Source organism: Pieris brassicae, chromosome 12 (assembly GCF_905147105.1).
Source record: "Pieris brassicae chromosome 12, ilPieBrab1.1, whole genome shotgun sequence".
In the NCBI taxonomy this organism is placed as follows: domain Eukaryota; kingdom Metazoa; phylum Arthropoda; class Insecta; order Lepidoptera; family Pieridae; genus Pieris; species Pieris brassicae.
Window position 1 is genome coordinate 2,933,530 of NC_059676.1, and position 20,453 is coordinate 2,953,982.

Sequence of the window (20,453 nt, forward strand, 5' to 3'; positions counted from 1 at the left end):
AACACCCTGTTAATCTTTGTCGTTTTTGAAGTGGAACAAAAATAATATCGATACTAATATGGATAGCATAATCGTGTACAATCAAGCGTATAACTTCATTTCATAAATAACTAAAAAGGTTGGAACAGTCATTTTTTAATGTTTTCTTACCTTACTTATTTATTTATTTACACTTCGTTACCTTATACAGAAACATACATATAAAAAAAGTAGTTTCATAAGTTATTAGGCAACGGGTGGCCTTATCGCTAATAAACGAATTCTTCCAGGCAACCCTAATTTGGAAAAGTCCTTAGTACTAGTGTGGATCTCTCTCACATTCATTTACCCGCAGTTTCAGTTGATTATTTCTTATCATTAATCTACTATTCTCCCATTAACTAGTATACATACTTCATAATATTTTATTTACAACTATTAAATACGAAACACTTGCTCTAAACGTAAACAAATATCTACTTGAAAACTTCAATGTCTTCTTATCACAACACAATCACACTAGCACTTCCTAGCCTTTTCCAAATTAAACTTAAATTGGAGAAAATTAACAATTAAATATTGTTATTGTGATACAGCTGGATCATGTACATACTCCGCGTAAGAGCTTAGAAAATGCGTAATGTTACGCACGGCCCTCTACAGGACTTGGTACGTGGGCTTGTGCATACAGGGCGGAGTACTCAGCGGAGGTGAAGTCGGGCTAAAGATAACGGCTTTCCAAAATATATTTCCTTTACAGCGCGGGCGGGGTTCGGCATGTTATTTAAAGTTTGTTTATTTAAAAATGAATGGATATTGCTCGTAGTAATGGTCAACAAACTCAAACTCAAAATAACTTTATGACAAGTCCACTTGTGAACGTTAACAGAAAATATGTTAAATTGATTCTAAATTTACATTTACTACCAGTTTGCAAGTCAAGGGCTGAGCGGGCCAGAAAAACTGGCAAGAAACTCTCCGCTACTGTTTTTAATCGCCAAGTTTTGAGTCATACAAATTGTTTGAACTAGAGCAAATCCATTCCAAGGATTGTCTTTTCATTTAAATAATCGTTAAATTTATAAAAATCTTTACTGATAAATTTACGTAAGGTTTTGAATTTATTAAGTGAAATTAATGCAAATTTGGCTTGTGTGTTTGATGTAAAAATGAATACAATTTCCATATAAGGAGTGTTTTAACTTATGGAGTATATTTGGTCGTACGCTTGGATTGGTTCTGTTTCGAGTATTATACTGTTGAATTGGTGGTGTTAAAATCGTTTATATTTTTTTGTACATACAACAAGGCTGGTCAAGGCAAGGCAAAGTCAAGTAGCCTCGAGTGCACAATTTACTGTTCAAAATTTAATTTACAATTTACATAGACGGAAAAAATCTTTATGGATTCTATATCTAACATTTTGTTTTCCATAAATATTACAAACTCACAAGTGAAGTAAGTGCGAGTCCAAAGAAATACAGTACGTGTGTTATGATAAACGTCACAAATATGCTTAAGAATATACGTAGTTGGTCCCAAATTTCTGTCACTGGCACATTATTTTTAAATTTCGAACATGATTTTATAAAAAAAAAAAATACTGCATTCTATTTTTGAATGTTTGACTATTGTTTTAAAACAAAAACAATCGCTTTCTGTAATTTTTCAAGATGGAGTGGACAGAGATTTAAAGAAAAAAACAAGAAGCTGTTATTGTGTTGCCCCGCTGTGGGCACTCGCTGAGTACCATTTTCAAGTTACTCAAAAATTTGAATATAACGCTTAAGTTTGTGAATTGATATGTACAATGAAGTCTCCAGTGTTGAGGATAAGAAAAGAACTGGCCGACCACGCTCCGCAAGAACACCAGCAGTAATCAAAGCTATCAAGGCGAGGATAGCAAGAAATTTATCCGAAAACAGAAGTTGATGGCTTTTCAGATCGGTGTCAGTAGGAAAACAGTTAAAAAGGTTTGAAATGAAGATCTTGGTCTACGTGCATACAAATAAGAGGGGGCACATACTTAATGTTCGTCTTAAAGCAATGGCAGGTCTTAGAGAAAAGGTCTGTGATAAACCCCATAAAAAATTTAAGTGTCTCGAGTCTCTTTAAAAAAAACAGTCACTGAAATTCACATGAATGTGAAGCGTGCTGCGATAGACAACTGGCCGCGGTGCTTAAGGGCCTGTATTAAAAATAAGGGAGGTCATTTCGAATAAATTTAATTATATATATATATAAATAGAATTCATTACTTTTGTTTTTATCCTTATTTCCCTTTATGACAGAACTTTGGGACCGACTACGTAGTATACAATTATAAAATATAAGCTTTAACAACTTGTTATTTGAACACACAACGTGGTCCAATAACTTAAGCTTGTTTAAAATAAATATGTAAGATTTTTTTTACTTTGCCGCAACGCTAGGTGGCGCTGATACAAATAAGTGTAACCTAAACTGATAGAACACTAGAGAACGCCACCTGTAGTGACTTTACGAAAACAGCCAAGAGTCATACAACCAAGGAAGATATTTTAAAGACCTTATATCAATAAATACGAACTAAAAGAACAAATAAACAAACAAACAAGGCACTGAAAATAAATCTGGGATGTTTCGGTATCCAAGCTACTGTACGGAGATAATAGTTTATATTATATAGTAATGTATCAATGTTTCAACTTATCGACTAGACTTTATAAAGATAAACGGTTTGTTAAAAACGCGTTCAATAATGACAATTTTATTTTGATAAATTGATGACCCAAGATGGTCCCATCTTTTTAATTTATTTTAGTCTTCTATTCAATCATTTTGAATTATTATTATGTAAAAAAATTGCAAATATGAACCTTGGTGAAATATTTAAAATGTATAGAGAGTATTAAAAATCGTATAGTTATCGTAATATAAAAGTATTTCTTGTTAAAATAATATCTTTTATAAATAAATAATTAATTTAAGTAGAATACTTAAGTATTATTATTTTTTTTATTTATTAACACTTCGTTACAAAACAGAAAAAAAAATGAACATAATTAAATCAGAAGGAGGGCAACTGGCGGCCTTATCGCTTTCGAGCGATGTCTTCCAGGCAACCAGTGTGAGTAAAGGAAAAAAATAAATGAATAAAAATGTAATAAATTTTATAAGATATTTATAGGCAAGTAGTGCAAAACATAAATGTTATACACAGTTATTAAGACAAAAACTAAACAGGAACAACAACAAAAACAAACTAAACTAAAAAGATGATACATTAAAAATAGAAAGTAAAAAGACACATAAATCAAGATAATTTAAGATAAGTCTCACGTCAGTAAGTAGTTAGTAAGAATGCTAGGGATACGATTACTACATACTTACTAAATATTAGGTACTATAAAACCCCTCGGCACATATTTATAGTTGTAACAATTCTATGTCGTAAATTTCCAGACCCACACCACCATCACCGACACTGATATCTCAGATCGACTCGTCAGTGGCGTGTCTTTGGCTGCTTACTCCCCTGTCTGCCGGTACAGCAGTGGTTGCTGTACTGGTAGCAGTTACCACCAACAACTGGCTACACACAGAGGAGAACATCCTGAATACATCCTTCAATGGTACCGGAAGACATGAATTAGTCGCAAAACACACAGTGTCGGGATTATGGAGGATATGTCATACTGATCGTAAGTTATTTTAATGCGTTTGTTTGTTTGTTCAAGTCGTTTCACAAACTTTCCCCACTTATTTTGGTGTTTAAGAATGTTCATAACCTTTCATTTGTGTATGTTTTTATCAAACAATACACTCTGCTACTATTAAAGGTTTTATCTATATAAATTAAAGTACTTATTTATTTACACCTTCAACATACATTGAAAATCAGGTTACATTTGTTATTAGGTAAAATAAAAAAAAAACATAAAACTACATCTAACACTAGAAATTTTCCAACTAAAACTAAACTGAAATTATAAAATCATATTAATAAACTAAAAACTATAGTCATAATAAATAAATTTAAAAGCTACAGGTTGACGAGATATAATTAATGTATATAATTAGCTAATTACGAGTACTTACCGTATGTAACCTTCAGGTATCGTATTCATTAGCGAACTCATTTCACTGTATCGGTTCCTCGGTAATTATCTAATCAGATGGCTGAATTAAATAAACGCCCTATAGCGTTGACACTGTAACTTCCTATAGCGATTTGGATCCCTACGTTTTTGTATGCAATTTCGATGCAATTAACTTGATATCTGTAGCGCGGGTCGCAAATTGTATTCACACGTTAAACATAAAATATCTCTATACTCTTAAGAGTAGCCAAATGTACAGCAGGTCCCACACTCAAAGTGTGTTATATTGGCACGCTTATCAAAATAAATGATTTTCTAATCAATGTTTTTTTGGCTAATACCTAAAAACTGCGTAGTTGTCGATACAAAGTAATATAAAAAATACTTGACTCTTAACAAAAAGTAAATAGGTAGTATGATAAACTTATATCAATATAGAAACGTATGAATTCATAACCGCAATTAACGTCCGCTTTTCACATTATATAAATAATAATTTACATATTTTTAACTGTTTACAGATGCGCTTTGAAGTTTCTCATTAAAAACTTGTTTAATATTTAAATTTTATTCACATTCATTTAATTTTTAGGTCATAATACAACGCATTCGACAAATGTAGAATTTGTATATCATTAAAAAGAAAGTAAAGAATGGTTAAACGTTTTTAATAGTTGATAAATAGAGAGCTGTGTTGGCATAGTGGCTCGCATCCCTGAGGTTCGATCCCCGGCTCTGCACCAGTGGACTTTCTTTCTATGTATGCGCATTTAACATTCGCTCAAACGGTGAATGTGAACATCGTGAGGAAACTGACATGTTTTACACAGAAAAAGTCGACGGCGTGTGTCAGGCACAGGAGGCTCATGCCAATAGGCAAGTATATGAGCCTCTAATAAGATTGAGGTCTAAGGTCCAGACCTTAAGACGTTGTAGCACCACTGCTTACTTTTTTATTTTATTTTCTTAATAAACTCTAGTCCTGTCCTGTCCCAATTGAAAAAAAATATTTAAAAAGAAAACATACTTACAATCTACTTGAGTGTATTTAAGTTTTAGGCATTTTTATTTTTGTTTGACCAGAGGATCTTCGCGCTAATTCGGTCATAGCGTGACACATCAGTCCAGAATGACACCATTCAAATCTATTTCAACTGTATTTATTCATGTTGGTATGTACACTTATGGACGTCAATAATTAAGAAAATAAGATCTAAATGTACATTTACTACCAGTTCTCGAATTAAGGGTAGAGTGGCCGAGAATTTTATTTTCCTTAAAGGAATTAATATACTAAACATAACTAAATTCTATATAGCTTTATGAAGGTATTACGTAGGTTGATGAAAAATTGAAAGCAAAACAAAAATTTGATTTAAACGTTTATATTAATAAAACTGACACGGAGTTCTCTAGCGTGCTTTACTGAATTAATTCTCACGGGTTGACATCAAAATTGTATTAATTTACAATATCTAAAAACGATTAAAAGGGTTTTTAAGGCTCGTGATTTGTAAGCTTATACTAGTATGTAATTTTTAATTAATATTTTAATAAGCGTGTTATTATTGCAATTTGAAATTTGTGTATTTTGCGATGTAAAATGGCCATCTTCACAGATTGTTGTTCTATTTATAACTAATAGTAAATATTATAATTTGAAATGCCCCTTTTTAAAACGAGTTTCAATATATTTTCGGTTAATATTTAAAATTTTACAACTACATAAATGAAAATATGAAATTGAATATTTACAAATAGTTTTGCATACAAACGTCGCGGAAGCTTCCTTCAGCGTCATACAATGGCCCTTCCGTGCGGAAATGCATTGTGCTCAGCCCACACTCGGCCCACTTTTGCGTTTGAAGTCCAATGACGCCGCCATTGCTGTCACTTCGACCGTGACCGGTCCATTTCCTTTCCACTCTTCAATTATCTCAGTCCATTTGTGTTGTGTAAGTCAAAGCCCGAATGCCTAATAGATCTATTATATGTGAAAGCTTGTATTCCTACGTAATAAAATTCCGAGGATTGGATTGTTGTAAATATTGAATAAAATAAACGGACACAAAAAGGCTGCTACCAAAAACAAAGCTAATTAATAACTTTTATTATTTGAATAAGTTTTATAAATAATAAATTTTTAATTGCCATAGTCATTTTATATGACAATTTGCTATTTTAAAAGAGTGCCAAGAGTTTTTTTCGCCGGCTATTTCTCTCGGTCTACACCGACTGTTGTTTGATGTCCACCGATTCAAATTTAATGACGTGGAATAAGTGATACATGTATGTTATATTACATAATAAACATTTTTTTTATTTCGATTTTCATAAAATAAAGTTTTTTAATAAAGTTATTTTAAATGTTATTCTCTTTATAACTCTTCTAAAAAAAACGGTATTTGCAATTAACACTTAACTTTATCATTTTGACAAGATAAAATACAAAGAAAAAATCACTGCCTCTGCCAGGGTTCAAACGCACAACGATAATGTAGCTTCAACAACCTTTCAATGCAAGTCATGAAATATAATGCTTCAAGCCTAGATATAAATTAATCTATTTTGTAAGTATAAGTAATATTAATATATAATATATTCGATGGCTTAATTACATTATGATAACTAAGATCACATTATTGTCGATCTTTATTTACGACATTTACATATAAGGTTAATGATAACTAAAGACGAACTATGTGTATAGATATTTTCCACAGCTGAGCGTTTCTTAAGGCAATTTATTCCGCGCACCACCACCACCACCACTATGTGGAACCGGCTGTCCACTAAAGTATTTCCGAACCAATTCGTCTTAGGGTCCTTCAATAAAGAACGTTCCATTTCTGAAAAATCCAGAAACGCATTTGCGAGTCTCCTTGGGCGAAGGTATTTACTTTACATCAGATGAGCCTGTCCGTTTGTCTCCTAGAATATAAAAAAAAACATTGGTTAACGATAACTCTTATCCAACATATGTAGAACGCCATGATATTATATCAGTTTGTCCAATTACACTGCAAGGTTTCACCCTCCGTTTTCGTATTCGAATTGCATATATTCAGAAGGCGTACTAAATATAGTTCACATTTTTAAATGTCGTATACATTTCAGTAATATTCAGATAATTTTTATAAAATTTTGGAAGGTATGGAAGAACATCATCTTCTTACTTACGAACAAAAAATATGTGTTCTCCAATGCAAATGCCATGCCCCTGTGGGAATAAGAAAGCTTAGCAACTAAAGCCCAGTTGAGTAACCAGGACCAACCAAAACTGATACATTTTAAATTGTCTCATTGAATTTACTTAACGAGACATCACAAGTGTACTTTTAGATATAATAATTTATTGTTTATCTAATTCAAATAATTATTGTTTTCAGCTGGAAAGACGGTGTATAGGTGTTTGGATATACCATATTTTCCGCTGTCTCAATACGTTCCCGATCCAATGGATTCTACTAATGCCATACCCTGTAAGTAGACCATATTAATACAACCTAAATGCCTCTAATAACAACTTGACCTTCTATTCACTACGTATCTTTGTAGTTTCAAAAGTTATATTATTGATAAGCAAAATAAAACTATTATAAAGCTGACTATAATCATACTTTTTTACTCCCGAGCGTTTAAGCAAATTATTAGGTCATATAATATGATAGGAATTAGTATTAATCGCGTCATTAGTTACGTGTTATCGTAAAATAGCTATGGGTCGTTCTAGGCTTTTATATAAATAAAAAAGTAAAACGTTTTTTAGCCGGTAGAAGTGCTATGCCGCTTAATGTAAATTAAAGTCAAATAGATCACCTATATAATATCATTTTATCAGGTTGCAAAACATTTCATAACTGAATTTATAATTACAGATCATTACAGCAACTTTTTGTATGAATTGATAACATAGTTTAAGAGAAAAAAGCGGGAAATTATATAAACTATAATAGACTAGACAACTTTTGAAACTAGAGCTATTAGAAAAATTTATACTTAAAGAAAACAAAGTGAAAAATAAAATAGATTATTACGAAAATTGTGTGCCTCATTGATATATTTTCCTATTAGTATGTATTCAAATAATTTTGCTCAGATAGGGATATTTAAGTAATAATTCAAAAATTAAATCCTTTTTTTAACGCGGTTTGTTTGACAGATGTAATGACGTGAAAACATATGCATTTTATGTCGCATGCCGAAACTAAAATAAAAGAAATAATATCGCAAGGAAAACCAAATTAAAAATCAGTACTAATGATCCATAGCTCTCACATTTTTGTTGACTCTACATTTTATTTACAAAACATTTGTATGGGAAAAAGAAAAGGGCTTTTTTAGGGTTTTTCCAGAAATTATTCCGGTTATTCGAATTTTTCTCGCCGTAAAAACCAACCTCAGACTTCAACGAACATTAAAAAAAAAGAATTGGTACAATTGGTCCAGGCGTTGTAAAGTTATGCGCTTACTGACACATTTTGCGATTCATTTTTATATTATAGATCTTGACGTCTTTGATTATTACGTATAATCAACGACGTCATACTAAAATTTAAAAACACAGCATCTTGATAGTTCTACCTATCATCATAGGATATCAAACTGTTTCAGATGTGGTAACAAGATCTGCTGCTCCATTGTTGCTTGCGGTCTTTACACAGGCTGTTGGTGCGTTGTGCTGCGTACTTGGACACTGTGTGAAAGGTCGAAGACTTTACACGTTTATTGCTGGCGTGCTTTTTATTATTTCTGGTAAATATCTTCATATACTGGGAGATGCGAAAATATTGTATAGTAAAATATTCTATATTTTGTGTAGTTCAGTAAATTTGGGTTTTGCGACAGATTGCCGTTTTTGATGTACTAATTTGAAACTCTCCAAACTGTATAATTCTTAATTTACAAACAGTAAAATACAAACATAAATGGATATCAACGTTATAAGAGAAGAGTTTCTCGTACAAATGCAAGTAAAATTTCCTTATATTTTCATTGTTTGTTTTAACATTGGATATTTCTCTTTCAGGTCTTATTATGCTGACTGGAATCGTCATGTACATATCGGTATTTAAGTCTCAACTAGGTCATAAGCTACGATATATGACCTATTTCGATACACCACGGATGTCCTACAGTTATGGCTACTCCTTTGGATTGTATATAGGTGGATTTGTGGCTGCTGAATTAGCAGGTACATCAGCTATATTCCTTTTTCTTCAATGGTATCAGAAAGACTGGATAACAGAGATATCAGAAAAGGCCAAAGCCGACTGCCGGGCTTGGGACAGGGAATATGCATTTACAGAATTCAGAGAAAGAGACACAACTCTATTAGAAAGGCGAATGATGAAAAGAGACACCTACCCACCGACAGGCTCATCTGCAGCTACACCCCGTGAGCGTCGACGCTTTGTTTATGATGGTGATGATGTGCCACATTGTTCTATTCACAAGAATAGAAGAATAAATCTCAGTTCAGCGTCTCTTAAGGATTTATCGTCTTCTACGCTTTATGGATTCCCAGCCGCTCCACGCCCAACAGCTTGTGACAACTACTTCGAGGAATTCAAAGAAGTGCCACAGAGCGCAAACACTTTGAGCGGTTTAAGAAGTGCTTCTATTTTTCAATCACAAGCGTCTGTTGCTAGTGGAAGGTTCCTAGACTCTACTGCAGTGGAGCCCCCTCCATCTCGAGAAGAAGAATTGGTGACATTTGGAGTTGCAAGGGCAACTGGTGAGGAGAAGCCTCCTCGACATGACAGAGCTGTTGGAACTGATCCTTACCGCAGAACAACGCCTGTCTGACTCTTGAGAAAGGGCGCCCTCCCTAAAAAGCATATCGATCAATGAACAGTGATGGTAATTCCAATTCCAATTTAAATTCTAAAGCAGGAATACTGGCCGTGAAGTGACATTCGAATTTATAAACGTTATAAGTGATTTGCGTTATGAAAATTTTAATTGTTACATTTCCTCTAAACACTGCCATTTAGGTATTTAGCGATTTTATTAAAATATTTAATGTACATATTAATATTATGAATATGGATTAATAAAATATTATACACGAGAATACTTATTGGCATCTGCTTTTTATTACAATTTCATGCAATGTATTATATGTAGACAACTAAGATAAAGTACAGAAATATAACAAAAAGGTCATATAGCAAACATAAATATAACCTCCTTTTCCAAGACCTATTAAAGACGTTCGAGATTCAATTTTGGCAATTAATTATTAATTGTTTGAAGTTCCTTCCAACAACTTAAAGGACGTCCATGCAAATGAAAGTAAAACAATAATTCAAATTCTTTAATAATGGGGATGTAAGTATTTTATGTTCATAGAATTATTTAAATCGTTAACCAAATTCATATTTTAAGACCAATTTTTTTCTTTCAGGCTTACGTCTATATTGTAAGTACCAGTCACATTTTAATACTTGTTTTATTATGACTGTACCTATAGACATAATTATTACATTTTGTTTTATTTGTAGCAGTCGTAAAGACCCAAGGACGCCCGTCATCGGTCCACTGCCACGTATAAAGAACTTATGTACTCGTCACTACAAGGGTATAATTGGTGTTGTAGTTCCAATTGCTGCATGTTCATGGCAGCCTCAGAAAGGACAAGTAAGAAATCTTAATATAGATATCACAAATAGTAAAACTTACTAAAACATTTTGTCATCCTTTACAAATGAGCGTGTCAAAACTAATTGAGGCTTATAGTATGTTTGTTACCGTGAATACCGTTAATCTGTGAGGCTTTAGGTTGTTTAGCTATCAAGTGACCAAATAAATGGATAAAGAAACCAATATTAAAATCTTTCAGATTCACTTTTTTCATCAATCCGCTTGACTGGTTCTTGATAGTTAACCTAAAAAACCTGCTCACAACACAAATATCTAAAAAGGAACAAACGGGCTTAACTGATGTGATACCGCCGCCCATGGATACTCTCACTACCTCCTACTGCTTGCAAATGTGCTGCCGGCCTTTTAAGAAGCAGCACTACTTAGACTTTAATTCGAATTGGTTCGTAAATTCGTTCGTTCGTAAAGCAACGCCACAAATTGGTGGTGTGCGGAAAAAAGTGCTTACATAAATAATTAATCTATACATTTCGCCCGGTCTATGATTCACTGACTTAATATTTGAGTTCAATAAATATTTTATATTAACCTGCGACAATACTTTATTTTTCATCTGACTTCTATAGAATGCGAAGGAAGTTTTCCGCGTACATTTTTCCGAGTAATTTTGATTTAATTTTAAATATTATTTTTACAGAACGATATAACAGTGATGTGTATGTGGTTTATGATGTTCTGGTTTTTAATCTGGCAGCCAGTGAGTGTGCCCGTAGTCGGTCTGATACCCCTATTTATTTTACCCATGGCTGGAGTGATGTCGTCGCCTGATGTCTGCAGTAGTTATTTCAATGTAAGAAAATATTACTATAATTGTCTTGTACTATGCAAATGCTAAAAATACGTCTCCATCAAATATTTGAAGGAAATAATCTTACAGTACCGCTGGGTAAACGCTAAACTGACTTTATACCTTATTACTATATAAGTATTTAATTGCTATAGTAAAAGAAAAGGAGATTTTATTGTTCGAAATTTCCCTACGACATTTCGCATACGCCGGTTCCCTTTCCGCATAGCCGCTAAAGACCTGTATTCACTTTGGTTCGTGATTTCACTAATTAATTAGGAAAAAACAAGTCTGGACAGCGGCTGATTAGTGCATGTGATTAGTTGGCTGTGTAACTGGTAACGTGGAAGCATGTACTATTTTTTGCGAGTGAACTGCGAGTAGCCACAGTGGACGTTAGAAAGAGATTCTGTTTAGTAAAGTGTCATAAAAAAACCGGATTAATTCGGGCCTCAACTAAATCACTCCTGAGACTGCACTATTTAAAATGGTTGATACTTAGATAACACTGAAAATGTTTTTTCCAAGACAACAGGCAAACAGCGATTGACATACCGGTCTGCAGTCTTTCCATCTTCTAGTACAACTGTCGCGATATGTCCCTTCCGACCAAAGAATGAGGCAGTCATCTTTCTCCTTGACTCCTTCCTTTCTTTACCTTAGTTGGCCGATCCTCGAATCTTATCTTCCTCTATCATGTGTCGCACAGCACTGATGTTATCTTCAGTAGTCGCTGTTAAAGGACGTCCCTCACGCGGATCATCATTGAGATTGCTACGCCCACGCTTAAACTCGTTAAACCAATTGTAAATATGGCACCAGATGGGCCTTATTAAGAAATGCTAATCGCAGCCTATCATAGCTATGTTGTTGAGTAAGCCTACAAAAAATAAACCAATAGTGTGGCTTGGCTAAAAAAGTGACGTAATCTTTCCAAAGTATTTCCTTTGGAAGAACTTATTTTATATATACTTATTTTACTTTAGTATTTCATACAATTACCCTAATACATTGTTTCATTTTCTACTTTCAAAATTTTTGTTATATATGGACAAATGTTTTCAGGATAGTATCTGCCTTTTCATATTGTCTGGAATGATTTTGCTTCTCCTGAATATGTCAGGTTTTGACAGGCGTTTCGTGTTATGGCTGCTCTGTTCGGGTGATAATTGTCAGTTCTCTGGAAAACGGTAAGTTTGATTTACATTCCGGGCTTAATCTCTATTAAGACTGGCCCGTTCTGCAGAGGATTTTATAGTGCACAAATCTATGCAAAATCTTCAAGCCCTACCCAGGATTTGAAGATGAGACATTTGTAGTTCAACATGCTAACTACGATATTAGTTTTTCTAAAAGTAGCGATCAAAGAAACGGATAAAACAACGAATTATAATCCTGAAGGATAAATAACGTTTTTTTTTATTATTTCAGAATCGTGTTCAAATCGAGTGTTGCTGCATTTGTGATGTCCATGTTTAGCAACCGACTGATAGCATCTTCTGCGATAACGCAGTACTTGACACCCGCGTACATTAATTTGCAGGTACTTTGTGATCGTTTTTTTAATAAAATTTCATACGATCTAGGGTTTCGGTCTGACCCATATGAACTAGATAGGGAATAGTAATTCATAGTTTTACATCAAATTATATTGCAGTGGTAAATAACACAAATTATTGTTGTATCAATTTGTTTGTAACCTCTCTATCATCTTTTAAAACTCTTCTGTATAAACACTTCTTAACCTTATCCTATCCCTGGTTAATTGTGACTCGTGTAACTCTTGTTTCTCCTTTTCTTTTGTATTGCATCGCTATATATCTTTAAGATTAGCTTTTTAGTGTTTTATTAAAAAAATTGTATTACTTTAGATTAAGGATTTAGTTCTTAGCAATAGGACTAGGATTAAGCAATATTTGATTTAAATTTTATATACCTGTTAACGATATTTTCAGTCCTACACCTCCCGATCCAGGGCTACGGAGCCAAACTATGACGTTATGAGGCACATCGTACTTAATGCAGTGCAAACATCATCGTCAATAGGTATGATTATAATTAATATTACGCTTTAGTATCCGCTACTCTTGGATTTATGAGATCTTGAAAAACATGGATTTTCAAGATTAATGCTAAAAACAATTAACGACTGTATTTATTTTATATGTATTATATCAATATAATAAAGCTCTGACTCATTTTGCTTCTTGACAATGTATGGCAACACGCATTCTGCCAATGTTATGTCAAACGCCATAAGGTTACGTGAAAAATGCGCTATGCACTGAAAAAATAATTTGCTATCGTAAGAAAAGTCATGATTACTTAATATGGTGGTAAAGTATTCTAAAATTTTCTAATTTGCCGCGCTGTTTCTTATTTTTTTATTTCATTAGAACTTCTCCTCGCAATAACAAACACATCAAAAAAAGAATTACCGAAATCAGTCCAGCCTAAGGGACATAGAGATTCGTTTTTCTATAACTGTCAATAAACTATACTGGTTTTAGTATTTATTTTGATTCTATGGGAAATTTTAACTAGTAGGTCTGTGTGATTTGTCATTTTTTTTCCAGGAAGCACAGCCATTCTTCACTCCTCATATACGATTGTTGCTATGCGTGCTCTGTTCTCTGAGTAAGATTCAATTTTTTATTGTAATTTTGATTTATATTGTTCAAGCATGAGTCACAATATGTCGTTATCCGAACCTGTATGTTTCAATCAACGTTTAGTCATATAGTTAATGTAAAATTCGACCAGTCTACGTAATCTGTTAATACATAAATTTTATAAAAATAATATTTATCTTAATACTATAACACATTCGACAGCAATTATAACTACAATAAGCGCCTATAGAAATCCTGGTGTTGTGGGTGTGCCTTGTACAATTAAGTAGTTGAAGAATTTTTACTACTTTTTCTCGTTTGCCTTGGTTTAACCACGCGTAAAACATAGTGTACACGTGGATTTAGCAATATATATTTTTGACACTCCCTTTTTTTCTAATACGAATAGAGAATTCACGTTTATATTTTCGGCCAACTAACACGTGTAAAATTAACTAGAACAATTTATTTTACAGACAGGATAAGAAATTAGTGTTTCCCGATATATTCAACTATTTACAGTATACCGTGTTTGCTTTTCCAACTGCTTTTTTCATGTTCATATTGAACGTATGCTATCACATGCTATTAATTAATTGGTAAGTGAAATTACTTTACTTCGATTACATTTACTTTTTGTTGAAACAAGATGACAAGCTACTCTTAGTCGTTAAGTTGTGTTAGGCAAATGGCGCATTGAAGCAGGCGCTACGCCCAGACCAAGAATTCCGTAACAAGTGAAAGCTACATAAATATCTTCAGTATTATAGGGTCCCGAACAATCGTATGACCATAAATACAGTCAGACTGAACAGACGTAGGAGTGTTTGCATCATATCTGTATAGAGTCTGAGTGTAATCTTTATTGTCATATGTAATCTAACTTCAATATTATAATATATATCATACAAATTATTGATAACATTTTTTTAACATCAATTTAACCGATGCAAATACTTATTAGGCGGATTGGCAAACCAATGAGTGCGAGCAGTATGACAGAATTCCGTAATTCAATATTAAAAAATAAAAGCAGCTTACCGAAGAGAGCTACACGCCATGAAAAAGTACGTACCTATTACTCACAGAGAAGCAAAATCAATACTTCATATTAATGATACTCTGTATATTATAGTAATCTAATCTATAAATGTTTGTGTGGGGATCTTGGAAGGCGCTCCTTCTTTAAAATCTAAGCTACCAAAAACAAAAACGTTTATACGATAAGTACTATCAAAAACAGTTAAGATGGAAGTCATTATTGATTTTTAGAGACATATTAGAATATAATAATAATAAGCCTTTTTCACGGGTCGATCACGACTAACTAATCACTGTATAATGCACTGTATTGATTGTTCACAGTTTATTATGTAACTGTTGCTTAAAATATCATAGTTCCCATGTTTTACGCACAAATACTAGTTTTAATTTAAATAAATATACGGAGGTAATGTTAACTGTCTGAAAACTAAAATTAGAGTATAGTAATCCTAATAATAAATAAAAAATACATTTTACTTCAAAAGGATTCCATGTTTTATATAACACGTCTGAAATACGTAGGCTATTGGTAACAATTATTCGGATATATAATAATTAATAGCAATAGGACGCCTACAGAGAACTAAATCCTTTGAGTTAAAAATCTTAGTGTAGTGATTGTAAGTGCAAGTGCGGTATCTCGGACACGCGAACATGTCAAAACATAATAGAGCACTAATAATTAAGCTATTATTAGTAATATCAAAAATTAAGTCAACCTAATATTAGTTATTAGCCATTGTAGGCTGGATATAATTCATGTATAGTCGCACTCTTTTTTTTATTATAGGAAAAAAAAATATAAATTTTACGCTGATCATTTCTTGCCTGCTATACAGGAAACTAATATTAATTATTTTTAAATATCTTACAGATGACGGTATTGTTTGCTTTACTGTATCTGATCGCTGTTATGTTCCGTTGGAGTAGATGGACTGGAGCTTCGTGGGCTAAGAATAGGACTCTTCCGAACAACGACAATCTACCAATGTAAATATTTTTTTAAATAAATTAATCATATTTTGTTGCTTCATAATAAAAACGGCATCGTGTGAATTCAATATAATAATATGTTTTCCTATGAATCATCACTAAAAAAATATCCATTTTAGGTAATTAAATATTGTAGAATACTAAGTTTATAACAACTATAGTTAAACTATATATTATATAGCCATACATATGTATGTATCTGTTCTAGAACACTATATCAATGAAAGAAATAATCTTCCTTTAAATACAATTTGTACGATGACTACGTATTTAAGGTGTAATAAGACTGATAAAACTAACAATCAATCTGTCAATTTATCTCCAGGGTAAAGGATGCATCAGTAGCTGCAATTTTCTTAACGCTTATACACGTTGTTCCTAGGACATGTGGATGGATGAAAATACTATTAGCTGAAAGTAAGAAAATATGTTTATAATACTCGTATAACATTAATTTTAGTAATAACACACTACTAAGGACAGCAGATATCAAAATGGGGGTATGAAATAACAAAATGGACAGGACCTACTGAAAAGAGCTGTATAGGACCACAAAAGAAAAGATGGACAGATGACGTTATAAAACTAGCGGGGAACTAAACTGGATGAATGTTGCTCAAGACAAAGAGAAATTGAATAATAGAGGAGGCTTTTACCCTAAAAAGGGCCAAAAACTAAAAAGAAAAATAAATCTAACCAAATTTTTTAGAACTTATACTTACAACTAATACTCATATTAAAAAATGTAAACTAACCAATTGTTGTATTGATTCATTAATACAAGCTTTAATACTAATAATAAGGACATCAGGATTTTGGTGTATTAAGTAGTGTTTTTGATAAACAGACAATAACTATTACATTCGGCTCGCGCTGCCCTTGTCGAGAATACTAAAAATGCCAAACCTAATAAAATTCGTCTCACAAGGTTATGATATAAATCATTAATCATATAAATTTTAAAATTTTCAGAAAAAAGTGAATGTGGTTTACTCAAGCCTGATTCCGCATTAATGTTCTGGCGATTTGTTGACAAGAATACAAACTATGGATATATTATTCTAATGGGTAAGTAATGGAGATTTTTTTTTCATACTTGGGGATATGCATTGCGCAAACCGCGGTGCGACTGCTTGGAGCAGGAGGGTTATGTGGGACTCGCTATTGTACATACCCACTAAAATCCCAAGGCGCCAACAACAATCGCCTTAGGCGGGATGCGGTAACAGCAGATATCCTTTACAGACCGGGTCATACGCTTTTACAGATAGCTAGGAAGATTGGGTTCAGTACTTGATGGGTCACCATCCCTTCTTTTAAACGCATGGACCCCTGCTGTCCCGCTTTGGCACTTTTTAGGTGGCGCTGATTTAGTGGGCGTGTCGCGCATTAACGCGATGGGCCTGCGGTTTCTTTCGCCGTCACGGATGGGCTTCGGGACAAAGCTCCTTGGTCCTCTCCGCCTCTTCTTTGATTTTCATGACCGCCTCGCAGAAATTGTAAAAAAAAAATTATGGGCCGTCATTTCCCGCGCTCAATAAAGCTTTTACTACGTTAAGTAGTCTTGCGTCCTCGACCTGGAGTGCATCCGGCAACGGTCTCCTTTCCGCCTGCCATGCTGGGCAGTCCCATAGATTAGGCAGGGCGTCATCCCGGCTGTCTCCGACACAGTGGTGGCAGGTGAGAGCCCCCTCGCATCCTATAACTCTGTGCATATAACTACCGAAACATCCGTGTCCGGACAGCATCTGCACAAGTAATGGAGATGTGTTAATGACAATGCAACTCTAGAACCAATTTTATATGCCAAAGACATTTCCAGCGTCGTCCCTTAACTACACGAAATTTCTAGTAAGTGTGAAGGTATAATATAGTTGAATGTGAGTCATTCATGGTAGAATTTTTAATTTTATCAGTGGCGCAAGGCCAAGCCAAGCCAATAGTGGATTGGCTTTATAGGTCAGCTTGCTACTGTTCCTGTGATCATTCTTTGTATAAACAGAAGACTAATTATTAATACTGTGCATAACGCAAGTCGTAAGTTTTAAAACTATGCTCGAATCACCTCAATGTTTGCCTTATCACAATTACACTCACCTCATACAGCTAGGTATATAAATTTACTCGTCATTTAATTCACTAAAGTAACCTAAACTTGTTATTTCCAATACAGTTACAATAGGTTCTAAAATTACTATTTAATCTTTACAGGATCAGGTGTCGCTCTATCCCGGGCTATAAAAGTCGCAAATGGTTATCCGAAGTGTTTCAATTTTTATGAGAAGCTGATGGATTCTAAGGCATATTGGAACAATCAAATGGCATTGATCGCAGTGGTTGCCGCTATAGGTCCCAATATAATGTCTGAAGTCGGAGCGCTTGTTTCTTTTTTGCCGTTGATTTTGAGCATTGTACGTATTTGTAGTGTTATTACAATTTTCAGCATGTTTCAATTAATATTTTAATTTTAGTTCAAGATCAACTAGTGACATTTTGTAATATTAGTTATTATTAATAGATAATACTGAGACGGTTAAAGTTGTTGAATGTAATTTGCAATCATTACGTATTATATTAAGGGCTATGTATTATTTTACACGGAAATATTAATTGTTACAAATTTGCTTGCACTTATACAACACAAAATAGAAAACAAAAAAAATCAATGATAAGTAGAAGTAAGGTTATTTAACAAATAAAATACTAATCTATAATTTAAGGGGCCAATTAAGTTGGCACTTGTAATCGACGCAGGCAGAAAGAATAATCTGTATTTTTAAAACAAGAACACAGAGAACTCTTGGTTGTATTTAGCTATTGATTTTGCTTAACACAAAATTGTAATTGTAAACACAATATAGCAATTTAAGCAGAATAATTAAAAATAGCATGTGTGCGTTGGATTATTATTTTGCAGAAGATAATAACGTAAAATGTATTTAGGTCTGAAATTTTGTTATTATACTATTCTAATTTTCTAGAGAGGCGAGGGTGAAGATGAAAGTCCATGGAAACAGAACAGATACGCAGCAGTACTTGCTGCTGGAATGGGATCATCTTTTGGATTTATGTTACCGTTTTTATACACACCAGCCTACTTTTGCCACTATACGGGAAAAGTACCGATAAAAAAGATGGTAACTTTTAACTAAAACTTTTTCGTCTTTAGTGATATTAAGTTAACCTGCAGGAGAACAGCTTCTGTGACCATAACTAAGTTAACGTGGTAACATGAAACAACCACACAAATAAATAAATATCCTTACTGAGATTCATATCAAGAACATCTCTACTGTACTGCCAGTGCAGAAATTGTATTATTATAAGTATGAATAATTTCAGATATTGTATTCTATCGGCACACTGATTATATGCACCATAGTCTTATGGGTGGCAACCTGTTTTTGGGCACCTATTGTGTGGCAGCCTACCGCGGAAGGCTTCGAAGGAGTAGTTGTGGCTGAAGGCGCCGCAGACGCGGGTGGAGGCGATGCTGGTGGCGGTGGAGACGAAGGTGGCGGTGGTGATGAACCAGAGGCTTAGTCTTAAGACTTGTCCGGCTGTCTGACATTTGTGCCCGATTGTCGATACTTGTCTGTCATAATTTTATTTAGTGTTATTCGGAGAGTACTTTATTTTCTTACTTCGTCTTATACTCCGTCTAATGAGTTACATTGCAAACTCTGGACATTATCAACAGGCAAAGTAGTGTCTAGATGCAATGTTAATTTTTGTTATGGCTTACTATTTATTGATAAATAGGTTGTGATAAAGCTAAGTATAAAGCAGATTATGGATAAATCAAATTGGCCGCTGCAAATTAATTTGGTACTGTAGAAATATAGAATGTAATGGAGAATTTATTCCAAGCAAAATTTGGTTTAAGTCTTTGAAAAATAGCTTATTGTCAATTATTAAAACTAGGCTTATTTATATTGAATTTACTTATTTCTGTGATGTATCTTACAAATATTTGCGTTCATTATGACTTCAGGCTGCTTAAACTGCTCACTTAATTTACTGCAACGTTTTATATATCAAACACTAATTTAGGAATATAACAGTTTTATAACGCTTTGTGCTATTTGTTATTGGTCTAAACTTTTAATTGTAATAAAGATTATAAGTAGAAAATATAATTTTGAATTAATAAAGTTATTACCCGTATAGATCATTTTCACTCAATTTCTATATACAACATTCATCGTTGCTTTAGTCGATTTTCACTACAAAAATTTTCTTTCTTAGAGCAGATAAAAACAATTCATATTTCGAACTTTTTGTTTACTG

General features: G+C 33.4%; 2 protein-coding genes across 3 annotated transcripts in view; both read left to right on the plus strand.

Annotated features, from left to right (window-relative positions):
• Positions 1–10,097, plus strand: part of LOC123717488 — an 88,733-nt gene extending 78,636 nt beyond the window's left edge. For both annotated transcript variants that reach the window (XM_045673493.1, XM_045673494.1), the window contains exons 3-6: positions 3,424–3,662; positions 7,451–7,543; positions 8,676–8,816; positions 9,091–10,097. In XM_045673493.1, coding sequence (XP_045529449.1) covers positions 3,424–3,662; positions 7,451–7,543; positions 8,676–8,816; positions 9,091–9,869 — 1,252 coding nt within the window. In that variant the 3' untranslated portion in view covers positions 9,870–10,097. The remainder of the gene's footprint in view (positions 1–3,423; positions 3,663–7,450; positions 7,544–8,675; positions 8,817–9,090) is intronic.
• Positions 10,098–10,327: 230 nt separating this feature from the next.
• LOC123717524 (solute carrier family 13 member 2-like) lies at positions 10,328–20,316 on the plus strand. The gene is made up of 16 exons (XM_045673566.1): positions 10,328–10,394; positions 10,471–10,485; positions 10,568–10,703; positions 11,365–11,517; positions 12,580–12,704; positions 12,946–13,057; positions 13,470–13,560; positions 14,091–14,151; positions 14,603–14,725; positions 15,091–15,193; positions 16,045–16,160; positions 16,489–16,580; positions 17,136–17,231; positions 18,375–18,574; positions 19,145–19,300; positions 19,506–20,316. Exons 1-16 carry the CDS (start codon positions 10,387–10,389, stop codon positions 19,704–19,706), a joined length of 1,788 nt encoding a protein of 595 aa, XP_045529522.1. The 5' UTR covers positions 10,328–10,386; the 3' UTR covers positions 19,707–20,316.
• The last annotated feature ends 137 nt before the right edge of the window (positions 20,317–20,453 follow it).

Bases quoted from the DNA above. Each gene is read 5' to 3' on its own strand.
- LOC123717524 (XM_045673566.1), top strand. The intron at 14,726-15,090 runs GTAAGTGAAATT...AATACTTATTAG, and splicing joins CACATGCTATTAATTAATTG to GCGGATTGGCAAACCAATGA. The intron at 17,232-18,374 runs GTAAGTAATGGA...TAATCTTTACAG, and splicing joins TGGATATATTATTCTAATGG to GATCAGGTGTCGCTCTATCC.